The sequence below is a fragment of the Muntiacus reevesi genome, chromosome 2 (assembly GCF_963930625.1).
Source record: "Muntiacus reevesi chromosome 2, mMunRee1.1, whole genome shotgun sequence".
In the NCBI taxonomy this organism is placed as follows: Eukaryota; Metazoa; Chordata; class Mammalia; order Artiodactyla; family Cervidae; genus Muntiacus; species Muntiacus reevesi.
In genome coordinates, this window is record NC_089250.1 from 170,573,842 (window position 1) to 170,587,574 (window position 13,733).

General features: G+C 48.1%; 1 protein-coding gene across 3 annotated transcripts in view; it reads right to left on the minus strand.

Moving 5' to 3' along the window:
* Positions 1-8,849, minus strand: part of C2H10orf143 (chromosome 2 C10orf143 homolog) — a 28,330-nt gene extending 19,481 nt beyond the window's left edge. For all 3 annotated transcript variants that reach the window (XM_065923558.1, XM_065923559.1, XM_065923562.1), the window contains exon 1: positions 8,560-8,849. In XM_065923558.1, the coding sequence (XP_065779630.1) occupies positions 8,560-8,628 (69 nt within the window). In that variant the 5' untranslated portion in view covers positions 8,629-8,849. The remainder of the gene's footprint in view (positions 1-8,559) is intronic.
* Between the last annotated feature and the right edge of the window lie 4,884 nt (positions 8,850-13,733).

A 13,733-nucleotide genomic window follows, 5' to 3' on the forward strand; every position in this document is an offset into this window, starting at 1 on the left:
GCATGACTCATAAAAGAAACAAATTCGTAAACTGGATTTCATCAATATCCAAAACTGCTTACCATATGCACGCTAACAGACTTGTCTCCAGAAAAAAGAAAGAAGTCTTTCAACTCAACAAGATGGCAAACAGCACAATTTTTTAAACAGGCAAAGGATATGAACAGGAATTCTGCTGAAAAAGATTTACATATGGTCAATAAGTACATGAAAAGATGTTCAACATCATTAGAAAAATGCAAATCAAAACCACAACGGGATACCATGTCCTACCCACTGGAATGGTTATAATCCAAACAAGTGTTGGCAAGGATGTGGAGAAAATAGAACCCCCATTTGTTGCTGGTGGGAATTTAAACAGTGCAGCTGTTTTGCAGAACAGTTTGGTGATTTCTCAAAATGTTAAGCACAGAATTACCTAATAACTCAGCAATTCCACAGTGAGGCACCTACCCAAGGGAGATAAAAACATACGTCCACACAAAAAACCTGTACCTGAGTGTTCACAGCAGCATTCCTCAGAAAATCCCCGAAGAACACACAACCTGAATGCCCACCAACTGAGAAACGCTTAAATAAAATGCGGTATTATTCATACGATGTAATATTTAGCGACAAGAAGAAATAAAATACTGATATTTATTTCAGTACGGATGAACCACTTATGTTAAGTGAAAGAAGCCGGTCACAAGAGACGAAATATTGTGTGATTCCATTTATATGAAATGGCCAGAACAGGCAAGTCAGCAGAGACAGAAAGTAAACTGGAGGTTGCTTAGAGCTGGGGGAGTGGGACAGGGGACCAGGTTTCTTTCAGGGGTGATGAAAATGTCCTGAAATCAGGTTGTGATGATATTTACACAACTCCGTACTACACTAAAACCACTCATCTGTGCACTCTCAGAGTGAACTGCACTAGGATACAAATCTGCAAGACTGTCATTTATCATATATATTATTTATGTATGCATATAATAAACACATATTTATTATATACACACACACACGTATATAGTCATTCAGGTGACCAAAATGTATTTTTAAGATATATTTGGTTCCGGGACTGCAGCTCCCAAAACCCTTGGAATTTCTAAGCGACCAGGGCATAACATGTGGTCTCTAGTCCTCGGTTCCTGAGGTCACTTCAGAGCCATAAAGGTGAAATGGGTGTCCTGTTCCTCACGTTAACGAAGTGACTTTTGGAAAGCACCTGGGGGGGGGGGGGGGACTGGCTGCCTGAGGAACCACCCAAGAAGAGATGCTTGGGACTTTCAGTCCCACCCTCTGATTTCTGGGGAGTGGGAAGGGGACAGAAGCTGAGTCACAGAGGCCACTATCACTCACGCCCACAAAACGAAGCCGCCGGACAATCAAAGAGGAGGGGTTCCGAGCACTTTCGGGACGGGGAGCCCCGAGCTGGTGTGGTGTGCGGGCCGGGGCTGCAGGAGGACAGACCTTCTTTGTGCCGAATCTTGTCTTGTGTGTGGCTCCTACGGCTGTGGATTCACGTCTTTTGATACCCTTTTATAGACAATTAGTAATCTGGTGAGTCAACGGGCGGCTGGAGTTCTGCTCCAGAGGTAACTGGATCTAAGGGGCGGGTGGAGGGAACCTCTGGCCTACAGCCAGTGGTAACAACCTGAGCTTCGGCGTCTGGAGTGGAGGGTGGCCTTGGGGGCCTGGGCCCTCTACCCATGGGCTCGGAGGCCGTCTCTGGGCAGTCAGTGTCAGGACTGAGTTGAACTCCAAGACATCCTGCTGGTGTCCAAGAGCTGCTGGGGGAAGCCTCCACCACACACACTGGCACTGAGTTCAGAAACCCATTTAAAACTACACATAAATAAAGCTGTTTTTTATCTGGGAAAGATTGAAGGCAGGAGGAGAAGGGGACGACAGAGGACGAGATGGTTCGATGGTATAACAGACTTGATGGACATGAGTTTGAGCAAGCTCCATTACTGGGAGTTGGTAATGGACAGGGAAGGCTGGTGTGCTCTAGTTCATGGGGTCACACAGAGTCAGACATGACTGAGCGAATGAACTGAAAGCTGTTTTTCAATGGGCAAAAAATTTGAATAGACAGTCCACCAAAAAGATATGAATGATTAATAAGCAAAAATAAGCAAAAATTTAGATTGCTGAGAACACTTAACTTCACATCTACTAGAATGACTATAATCAAAATGACAGATGTGAGGAAGATGTGGACAAACCAGAACCATCTCAGGATGCCAGCAGGGGCGCAAAGTTGGACCATAAAGAAGGCTGAGCACCGAAGAATGGATGCTTTTGAATTGTGGTGTTGGAGAAGACTCTTAAGAGGCCCTTTGACATCAAGGAGATCAAACCAGCCCATCCTAAGGGAAATCAACTCTGAATATTCATTGGAAGGGCTGAAGCTTCAGGTCCAATACCCTGGCCACCTGATGTGAAAAGACTGGAAAAGATCCTAATGTTGGGGATGACAGAAGGCGGGAGGGGAAGGGGACAACAGAGGATGAGATGGTTGGATGGCATCACCAGTTCAATGAACAGGAGTTTGAGCAAACTCTGGGAGATGGTGATGGACAGGGAAGCCTGGCGTGCTGCAGGCCATGGGGTCAGAGAGCCGGACATGACTGAGTGACTGAACAGCAACAAAGGGGTGTAAAATGCTGCCACCACTTTAAACAGCAGTTTGGCAGTTTTTAGTAAGTTAGACATAAATTTAACATTGGAACCAGTCATTCCAGTAGGGGTGTCCATCCAGAAGTAATGAAAACTTATGTCCACACAATGACCTCTATGTGATCCTTCAGAGTTTTCAGCACTATTTATAACAGCCAAAAAGGAAAAACAGCCCCAATGTTCATCCACTGATGAATGAATAAACAAAACGTGGTATATCTATACAATGGAATATTATTTAACAATAAAAAAACTACTAATATATGCTTCATTGTGGATGAATCTCAAAAACATAATAAAAGTGAGAGAAGTCAGAGGCAAAATCACACATTATATACTTCTGTTTACACAAAATGTCCGGAAAAGGCAAATCTAGAGAAACAGAAAGTAGAGATGGTGATTGACTGGATCTGGGGTTGCGAATGGCCACAAGCGATCTTTTTGAAGAAAGCAGTCTTCACTATGGTGATCGCTGCACGGCTAAATTCATGAAAAATCACTTCACTGTACACTTAAAATTTTAAAACTTTAATCCACGTGGTCTTGATGGTAAGTGTGAAAGGGAAATCTGAGAACTCATAGCCATGGGGACTGACCTGAAGGGGCACACTATACCACGTAATCTATAACTTTCCCTAGATAAATGACATATACTTAAAAGATACCAATGATTTTATGCATCAGTGTGAGTCTTCCACCATTTCTTTTCAGTTAAACACACACACACACACTCTTCACGGTAAGCGATCACAGAGTAGGTGCTGAACACCTCTGGTGTGCCTTGCTTGGTCTGGGCGCCTAGTCACAGTCCTCCATGGGTCACTGCTGAGCTCACCAGACACCTAAAAGGGCCCACACCATGGAGGACTGCCTCCTAACTGACCTAACCTCATTTTGACTCTTCTGTGTCATGTACAGAGAAATCTGCTAAAAACTAAATGATCAAGGCTGTAGCTGGCAGCATGAATATCTGACTAGAGTTACAAATGAAGATGAAGTGATTGACAAATTTCCTTTTTTCTAGATGGGAGGATTGTTCTTCAGTTGCTCAGTCATGTCAGACTCTTTGTGACCCCATGGACTGCAGCACGCCAGGCTTCCCTGTCCCTCACCATCTCCCGGAGCTTGCTCAAACTCATGTCCATCAAGTCGGTGAGGCCATCCAACCATCTCATCCTCTGTCGTCCTCTTCTCCTGCTGCCCTCAATCTTTCCCAGCATTAGGGTCTTTTCCAATGAGTCTACTCTTCTCATCAGGTGGCAAAAGTATTGGAGCTTCAGCTTCAGCATCAGTCCTTCCAATGAATATTCAGGATTGATTTCCTTTAAGATTGACTGGTTGGATCTCCATGCAGTCCAAGGGATTCTCAAGAGTCTTCTCCTGCACCACAGTTTAAAAGCATCAATTCTTTGGCGCTCAGCCTTCTTTATGGTACAACTCTCATATCCATACATGACTACTGGAAAAACTACAGCTTTGACCATACGGACCTTTGCTGGCAAAGTAATGACTCTGCTTTTGATAGCTGAGTACAATTAAACTGAGTAGACCAGCCAATACAAAGTAGCTCAATGGATAATTTCTAAACTAAAACAACAGGTGAGAGAAATATATAGTTTCTTGAAAAGTGGGTTGCAATTATTTAGAATTAAAAGAGTGGTCACCAAAAGACAGAGCCAAATGGTTTCATCAGGGATCCACACCATCAGCTACTATTCACTAGGTTTTTCACAGTGGGGATCTCACTGAGCAGATGAGCAAGAAAACCTATGTCCTATGAGGCAGAACAAGCAAATTTAACTCTGAATTTCTCACTTTGTAAGTTAGACCCCATAAGGTTACTTGGATGGAGTTAGAGACATCAATACATCTGAGTGGTTTTGGTGACAAGAACACCTAGCTTTACTGGACAACCTTTCAAGTGTTAGCAAAAATGGATCTATAAGTTATCCAGAGAAAGTGGATATAAAATATCATCAGCCCTCTAATTTAAGGGCAGCTATTCATAACATCAAGGATTGGTGAAAATGGTAGGAATTTTACAATTTACTCACATCTAAATTTCAACAGCTGAATCAAAAACATTCCAGATTGCAACTCAATTACCTGCCCTCCCGCAAAGCTCAAGTGTGCTCACCCTGGAACTGAAGGCGTGACCTGTGTACCAGTGTACCCGTAAGGAAAAACATGTCTGCCGAAAGAACGTGCACCTAGCCACTTCCAGACCTGCAGAAGAACCTACACAGCACAGCTAAACAAAACCACATCAGGGCTGATGAGCCAAATTCCGTGGTGAAGTGTTGACCTGTTGGTGGCTTTACTCAGCAGCGACACTGCCGCTGCAGTGCACAGCCTACATGAACACTGAACGTGTCAGTCGCTCACGCGCGTCCGACTCTGCAAGCCCATTAACCGTAGCCCGCCAGGCTCCTACATCCAGGAAGTTCTCCAGGCAAGAATACTGGAGTAGGTTACCATTCTCTTCTCCAGGGGAACTTCCCAACACAGAGATCAAACTCATGTCTCCTGCATTGCAGGCAGATCTGAGCCACCAGGGAATGTGTTAAAGGTATTCCTTCAGGAAGAAAACCAAAAAATAAAACCAGATGGAAATAAGAATATACAAAAGACTGAAGTGCACTGGAAATGGTAACTCTGTGGGCAAACAGTAGGCTTTTGTTCTTGTTACTGAAATCTCTGTACTCTGGCCAGAGGGCCTGCTCTTTACAGAGCTTTTTTGGGAAAAGAGTCTTCAGGGAGATGAAAGGCTGAGGCGTAGGCATGAATTTTCGGGCGTTCTGGGTTGACACCTCCATTCTGAAAGGTGTGGTGAGTGCGGTGGCTGTGGACTGCAAGAAGCCAGGCACTGGATGCCCAGTCATGGGGTCAAGCTCAGCAGGGCCTCGCTTCTCTCCGTCCAGAGCCTAGAGCAGTGTTGGTCCACAACAGGTGCTCAGCAGAAATAATTTTAAAAAGTCTCTGCCACAGAAACGATAAGCGCTACTGCTATTCCGCTGCTGCGTGTTAGCTATTTAACTGCCAGCACACTCACTGGCCTGACCGCGAGCAGGACACTCACAAGCGGACAGGAGAGACTCTGACCTGACTCATGAGCACCCTCATTCCAGAGATGGTCCTGGTGGCGCCAGCCCCTAGTCTCTTCCGCTGGTTTTAACACACAGGGTGCAGAGCCACTGGGCTGTCATCGAGGTACGAAGGGACTCCCGCTTCCCGAGTAACCGAATTCTGAATGGGTGTGTGAGAGACAGACAGAGAATGAGAGAGTGGAAAGTGGCAGGAAGAACTTGGCTCCTTCATGAAGCTCAGTCCAGAATACCAGATCAAAAACTAGGACACAATATGACGTAAACAAGAACTTTATCAGATCAGGAGACAGGACACCCCCAGCACTACACAGCCTCATCCGTGTCTGGTAACAGTTTGGGAGTGCTGGAGCCTCGGCCTGGGCACTTCATCCCACCAACTCCAATCTGAAAGACACTCAAGGTTTCTTCTATTAAGTCTTTCCTGTTCTCTCTGATCAACAGTGGCCTATGGCTCCCCATCCCTGACAGTGCAGCGCATCACACCTTTCATCAGTTTATGGCCAACTAAGGACTCTGTTTTGAAGTCTCATGTTTTAGTTCCACAAGCCCCCTTAGGAAGCTGTAGAGCCCAATGGTTAAGAACACAAGTTCTGGAGGGCGTTGGAAGGGTTTAGGACCTACTGCCACCACTTGCCAGTTGGTTTGTCTCTCTGCACTTCGGTTTCCTCACTGGTAATATGGGCATCATAGCAGGTAGTTGTGAAATTGGTAATCCACATGGTGGCCACTTGAGGACTGGCAGACGCTGCCACACCTCAGCGAAATGCCTCCAAGACGTCCTCTCCAGCAGCGACATCACCACTGCACACCCAGGTGCTCCAGTCACAAGCCTGGGGTCATCTGGACTCCTCCCTCTACCTTCCCTTCCACACCCGCCCCACCAGCAAGATCAGTCAGTTTTTCCTCCAAAACACACAGTCTGTGTACTGTCACCATCCCACTCCCCTCAGTCTGAGCCTCCATCACCTCTCACCATCTATATATTGTGCCTCCCCTCTGACCACCATCCCTTTCATTTCCCACAAAGCTGCTCTGTGGAAAAGCGTAGCCCTTTAAATGTCAGGATGATCATGTCACTTTCCTATTTACTTCCACTGTCTAGAGAATGGGGCTTCCCAGGTGGCTCAGTGGTAAAGAATCCACCAGACAACGAAGGAGACACGGGAGACGTGGGTTCGATCCCTAGGTCAGGAAGATCCTCTGAAGCAGGCAACCTACTCCAGTACTCTTGCCTGGAAAATCCCACAGACAGAGGAGCCTGGCGGGTCACAATGCATAGGTTTGCAAAGAAGCAGACACAGCTGAGGGGTTGAACACACACGTGTCTGGAGGACAAGGGGCTGCTGAAGCCACGGACAGAACGAGACTGGGTGCATGGATGTCTCTGACCTGGGTACCACTAGAAGGTGCAAGGAGACGGGGACGACAGAGGATGAGATGGCTGGATGGCATCACCTACTCGATGGATATGAGTTTGAGTAAACTCCAGGAGTTGGTGATGGACAGGGAGGCCTGGAGTGCTGCAGTTCATGGGGTCACAAAGAGTTGGACATGACTGAGCGACTGAGCTGAACTGTTCCACTGCCCTGGGCTCACCTTTGTACTACTATGCACAGAACCAAACTTCCCTCAGGTTTGAGCCAGGGTGGTCTGAAGTCTCCCTGTTACAGAAGCTAAGCCTGTGCCCTGTGAAGTGGTACCAGGGAGATGAGCACTGCATCAAGAACATAAGTGACACTAGCTCATGGTGAGGCAGTGGGTGGCGAGGAAAGAGGCTTCAGGGGAGAAAGCTCCTCACTCCTCGTAGGCTGTGCAAAACACTGGAGAAAAACGTTGCCTGCACTGACTGGAAAGGAACACGCCATGCTTACAGAGTCGGGAGGTGTAGAAGAAGCATATAAATAAGTCTGTTGCTCGGTACAGCGGCGATGGCTGCTGCTCTTAGAAGGAACCATGGAGTAAACAACATGAAGTGAGAACCAGAGATTTGCAGGCAGAGGTGTTGGACAAGAGCGCAGCTCAGAGGCTCTGCCCTTCTGTTCCCCATCGCACAGGGCTTCTGTCGGTTCCCTGAAAACCTACGCACTTCCTGCCCACAGTAATTTTCCCTTCAAGCCTCGCATAGGCTCGACGACGCACCCACCCCGAACTTGATTAGGGGCCCTCCCATTACCCATCACCTCTTACCCTGCGCTCTCGCAGCAAACGACTGGAGTGTCTGCTGGCCTGGCACCCATATCATATCCAGCCCAGTGCCTGCACGTGGCGGTCTGACTCAGGAACAGCTGCGCGCAGAAGGTGGGACAGCCCTTGACTTTGGACACAGAACCTCCGAGGCCTCCGCAACAGCCCTAAGCACATGGGACCAACCCTGGGTTTCCAGGACCCCGCATCTCTGCGCAGGCGCAGCCTGAGGGGGTGGCCGCCCCATCCAGGCCCCGCCCACTGTGCTCCGCCCAAGCGGGCGCATACCGCCCGCCTGGACTCGCATCTCTGCGCAGGCGCGGTCTGAGGGGCGGTCCGCCTCACAGAGGCCCCGTCCACTGTGCTCCGCCCAAGTGGGCGTGCTCGGCCCGCCCGGGCCCGCATCTCTGCGCAGGCGCGGCCTGAGGGGCGGCCTGCTCCACCCAGGCCCCGCCCACTACGCTCAGCCCAAGCGGGCGCGCGCCGCCCGCCCCGGCCCGGCCTCCTCCCACTTCAGGCTCCAGGAGTCGCCAGACCCGGTGGGCGTGCGCCCAGCGCTGCCGCCTTCCCCTTCGCAGGGCCCGGGCTCCGGGGGACTCACCGCGTCCCCCGGGACCTGCAGATCCTCAGGCCTCCGCCGTCGCCATCGGCCCAGCGCCAGGCTGTCCATGCGGCCACAGGCCCCAGGCGGCCGGGCCTCTCAGCCCCCTCTCGCGGCCAGGTGCCGCCCTCCCGCCCAGCCCGCGCCGCCGAGGCCACGCCCTCTTATCTCACGTGCCCCAAGGGAGCCAATAAGGGGCTGGGGGCGGGGCGCCGCCGGGAACCCGTGAGCTCTGGCTGGCTCTACCACAGGCTGGAGTAGCGGAGGCCAGACCCTTGAAGACATGAGGGGATTTCCCCCCGAGGTCGTTAGTTCTGTCACTTCTCTAGTCACTGTCACTCCCTTAGGTCGTTGATTCTGTCACTTCTTCGGTCACTGCGTCGGCCTTGGGGCTCCAGAGAATCTCCTGTTAAGTGTTTCGCCACGATTCGCCTTGGGACCTGCGGTCGGCTGGAGGAGCGCCCGCCTCCCCTCTTGTGATTGGTCGCTGAGCCCGTCTGCCGTCTCTGGTTGGCTGGTAGGTGGCGCAGCGGGCCTATCAGAGGGGAGGAGCGCTGGCGTCTCTGGGAGTTGTATTCCTTGAGAGTCCGCCTCGCTGCCGGGCGGGAGCCACGCCCCGGCGCGTGGTGTCCTTCAGCCTGGTGTTGCCCGGTGCGTGGTGTCTTCTCGTCCAGAGGCGCTGGGAGCACCCTCGGTTTTCTGAAGCCGCAGCTCTGAGCTGCCCGGCCCTCGGGGCGTGCGGAAGGGGCAAGCGAGGTCGTGCTGCCCGCGGCCGTCTGGCGGTGTGGGATTCGCGTCGTCTGCCGTCCCACCCCCGGAACCCTGGCGTCGCTCCCCGGCCCAGCCCTGCGCCGAGCTTCGCCGCCCTCTTCTCAGGGGGCCGAGCCTCAAGAGTCCACCAATCAGTCCAGGCTGGACCGTGCACCCCACCGCGGAGCCCCCGCTCCGTTCTGCACCAAAGTGCCAAGCCCAAGATCCTTTCTGCTTAATTAAAGTTGGTAACAAGGTAAAGTTGACAGTGATGGGCTGATGGGTCTGTTAGGGCACCGCTGTCTCTGGGGCAAATGTTCCTTACTGTATAAAGAGGGATGTACGCCAAGGTCCCCCACAGTCGTATGTACTGAGCTCTAACTAACTTTTACTGTTCTGTTAGTTTACTGTGTACAATGCAATGATCTGATATATGTATATACTGCAAAATGATCACTAGAATGAGGTACAGTTAACATATCCAACACCTCACATAGTTACATTTTGTGTGTGTGTGTGTGTGTGTGTGTGTGTGTGGTGTGAAACGGTTTAGTACCTACTTTTAAGCATCTTTCAAATCACAATACGGCAATGTTAACTATAATCACCATGCTGTATATTAAAAACCCAGACCTTAATCACCTTGTAAGGACCGAGAGCTTAGTGTGGCACAGATCATGAACTCTTTATTGCCAAATTCAGACTTAAAGTGAAGAAAGTAGGGAAAACCACTAGACCATTCAGGTATGACCTAAATCAAATCCCTTATGATTACACAGTGGAAGTGAGAAATAGATTCAAGGGATTAGATCTGATAGATAGTGCCTGAAGAACTATGGACAGAGGTTTGTGACATTGTACAGGAGGCAGGGATCAAGACCACCCCCAAGAAAAAGAAATGAAAAAAGGCAAAATGGTTGTCTGAGGAGGCCTTACAAATAACTGTGAAAAGAAGAGAAGCAAAAGGCAAAGGAGAAAAGGAAAGATATACCCATTTGAGTTCAGAGTTCCAAAGAATGGCAAGGAGAGATAAGAAAGTCTTCCTCAGTGACCAATGCGAAGAAATAGAGGACAACATAGAATGGGAAAGACTAGAGATCTCTTCAAGAAAATTAGAGATACCAAGGGAACATTTCATGCAAAGATGGGCACAATAAAGGACAGAAATGGTATGGACCTAACAGAAGTAGAAGATATTAAGAAAAGGTGGCAAGAACACACAGAAAAACTGTACAAAAAAAATCTTCACAACCCAGATAATCACAATGGTGTGTTCACTCACTTAGAGCCAGACATCCTGGAGTGTGAAGTCAAGTGGGTCTTGGGAAGCATCACTATGAGCAAAGCTAGTGGAGGTGATAGAATTCCAGTTGAGCCATTTCAAATCCTAAAAGATGATGTGAAAGTGCTACACTCAATATGTCAGCAAATTTGGAGAACTCAACAGTGGCCACAGGACTGGAAAGGGTCAGTTTTCATTCCAATCCCAAAGAAAGGCAATGCCAAAGAATGCTCAAACTACCACACAATTGCACTCATCTCACACGCTAGCAGAGTAATGCTCAAAATGCTCCAAGCCAGGCTTCAACAATACGTGAACCATGAACTTCCAGTTGTTCAAGCTGGATGTAGAGAAGGAAGAGGAATCAGAGATCAACTTGCCAACATCCGTTGGGTCATAGAAAAAGCAAGAGAATTCCAGAAAAACATCTACTTCTGCTTTATTGATTACGTAAAGTCTTTGACTGTGTAGATCACAATAAACTATGGGAAATTCATCAAGAGATGGGAATACCAGACCACCTGACCTGCCTCCTGAGAAATCTGTATGCAGGTCAAGAAGCAACAGTTAGAACCAGACATAGAACAGTGGACTGGTTCAAAATTGAGAAAGGAGTACTTCAAGACTGTATATTGTCACCCTGCTTATTTAACTTATATGCAGAGTATATCATGAGAAACGCTGGGCTGGATGAAGCACAAGCTGGAATCAAGATTACTGGGAGAAATATTGATAACCTCAGATAGGCAGAAAGTGAAGAAGAGCTAAATTTAGAGACTCTTGATGAAAGTGAAAGAGGAGAGTGAAAAAGCTGTCTTAAAACTCGTGGGTTTGGGTGGACTCTGGAAGTTGGTGATGGACAGGGAGGCCTGGTGTGCTGCAGCTCATGGGGTCGCAAAGAGTCAGACACGACTGAGTGACTGAACTGAACTGATGAAGGTGAAAGAGGAGAGTGAAAAAGCTGGCTTAAAACTCAACATTCAGAAAACTAAGATCATGGCATCTGGTCCCATCAGTTCAGTTCAGTCACTCAGTCGTGTCTGACTCTTTGCGACCCCATGAACCGCAGCTCACCAGGGCTCCCTGTCCATCACCAACTCCCAGCATTTACTCAAACTGTTTTCCATTGAGTCAGTGATGCCATCCAAACATCTCGTCCTCTGTCGTCCCCTTCTCCTGCCTTCAGTCTTTCCCAGCATCAGGGTCTTTTCCAATGAGTCTGTTCTTCACATCAGGGGGCCAAAGTATTGGCGTTTCAGCTTCAACATCAGTCCTTCCAATGAATATTCAGGACTGATTTCCTTTAGGATGGACTGGTTGGATCTCCTTGCAGTCTGAGGGACTCTCAAGAGTCTTCTACAACATCACAGTTCAAAACATCAATTCTTCAGCGCTCAGCTTTCTTAATAGTTCAAAAGCAGCTTCTGAACCAACCAAAACCCGCAGCCCACCAATCTTCAGGCTTCTTGCCTCATCTCTGATATTTGAGCCACTGTTAAGTGTACTATTCTGAAGTTGGAAGCTGTTTTGTTACAAAGACCTTTCCTTACCCATTGTGGTGAAATGCATGAAGCCCTACTCAGCTGGGCTACTTGCTACATGATATTCAGCAGATTAAATAGCTAATTACCTCAATTTTCTCATTTATAAAAGAGGATGGGCTTCTCTGGTAGCTGAGTCGGTAAAGGATCTGCCTGCAGTTCAGGAGACCCAGGTTTGATCCCTGGGTTGGGAAGATCCCTTGAAGAAAGAAGTGGCAAACCACCCCAGTATCCTTGCCTGGAAAATCCCATGGACAGAGAAGCCTGGTGGGCTGCAGTCCATGAAATCGAAAAGAGCTGGGCACGACTGAGCCACTCACACTTTCGCTTTCACATGGTGTTGGGAGGATTAAATGAGGTACTTACATAAAGTACTTAGAACAGTGACTGATGCAATCTAAATACTCAATACTACTGGTAATATTTGTAGGACTCCTAGTTAATCCTGCATCAAAAACCGTTGGGACCTTTCAGTGGCAAGGTAACTAAGCTCTGGGCTTGTAATATAAAGCATGGTGATTATATAGTTAATAGTGCTGTATTATATATTTGAAAGACGCTTAAGAGTAGGTTTTAAAACATTTCACACCACACACACACAAAGTGTAACTATGTGAGGTACTGGATGTGTTAACATACCTTAATCTAGTAATCATTTTGCAGTATGCAAAATCATTGCATTGTACACAGTAAACTAAGAGAACGATAAATGTGAGTTAGAGCTCAGCAAATATGAGTGTGGGGGACCTTGGGGCCAGATGTGGTTTTGGAATCCAGAAGTTTTGGGTTCTGTTTGAAAGGGCAGTATATATACTAGAAGAAACCTTCAGTGGGGTCTGGAACGACTTGTAATCAAAGACACTATTTCTGTAGCAGTAATGTGTCAATAGTGACAAATATTACCCAGAAGTGGGATATATAAAAGCTATAGATAGTGTCAGTCTCAGCTCATGTTAGATCAGATGAGTCTGCTCCAAACTTAGTGCTTCCCTGGTGGCTCAGCTGGTGAAGAATCTGCCTGCAATGCAGGAGACCTGGGTTTGATCCCTGGGTTGGGAAGATCTCCTGGAGAAGGGAAAGGCAACCCACTCCAGTATTCTGGCCTGGAGAATTCCATGGACTGTATAGTTCATGGGGTCGGAAGGAGTCGGACACGTCTAAGCGACTTTCACTTCAATTTCACTTAGGGGAAAACTCCTAAGTCTTAGAACATTTTGTGTTTCAGAATTGGAAATAAAGTACTATGGCAGACCTGTATTACTACCTGTACTTGAAAGCTTTGTATGTGTGTCTTGCAGTTGAGATTAAATGACCTGCTTCGTCGTCCATTTCAATTTCACTGCTCTTTGTACCTAGGGCTGTTTTCTCAGATGCTTGATCCAAACATTGGCTAATAGGGGCACAAAAACTTAGTCCCTGAGGAAGGAACAGGTGGTCTCCTTGACCAAATTCTAGCCAGGCTTCTCTGAATTCTCTTATCAACTTGGCTGTGACCTTCAGGCTCCCAGGTTCACCCCTGCATTTTCCAGTTTCGGCACAAATTCTGCTGAGTCCACTTAGCCGGAAGCCTTCGCCCTTGGTATCTGATGGGGCTCCTCATC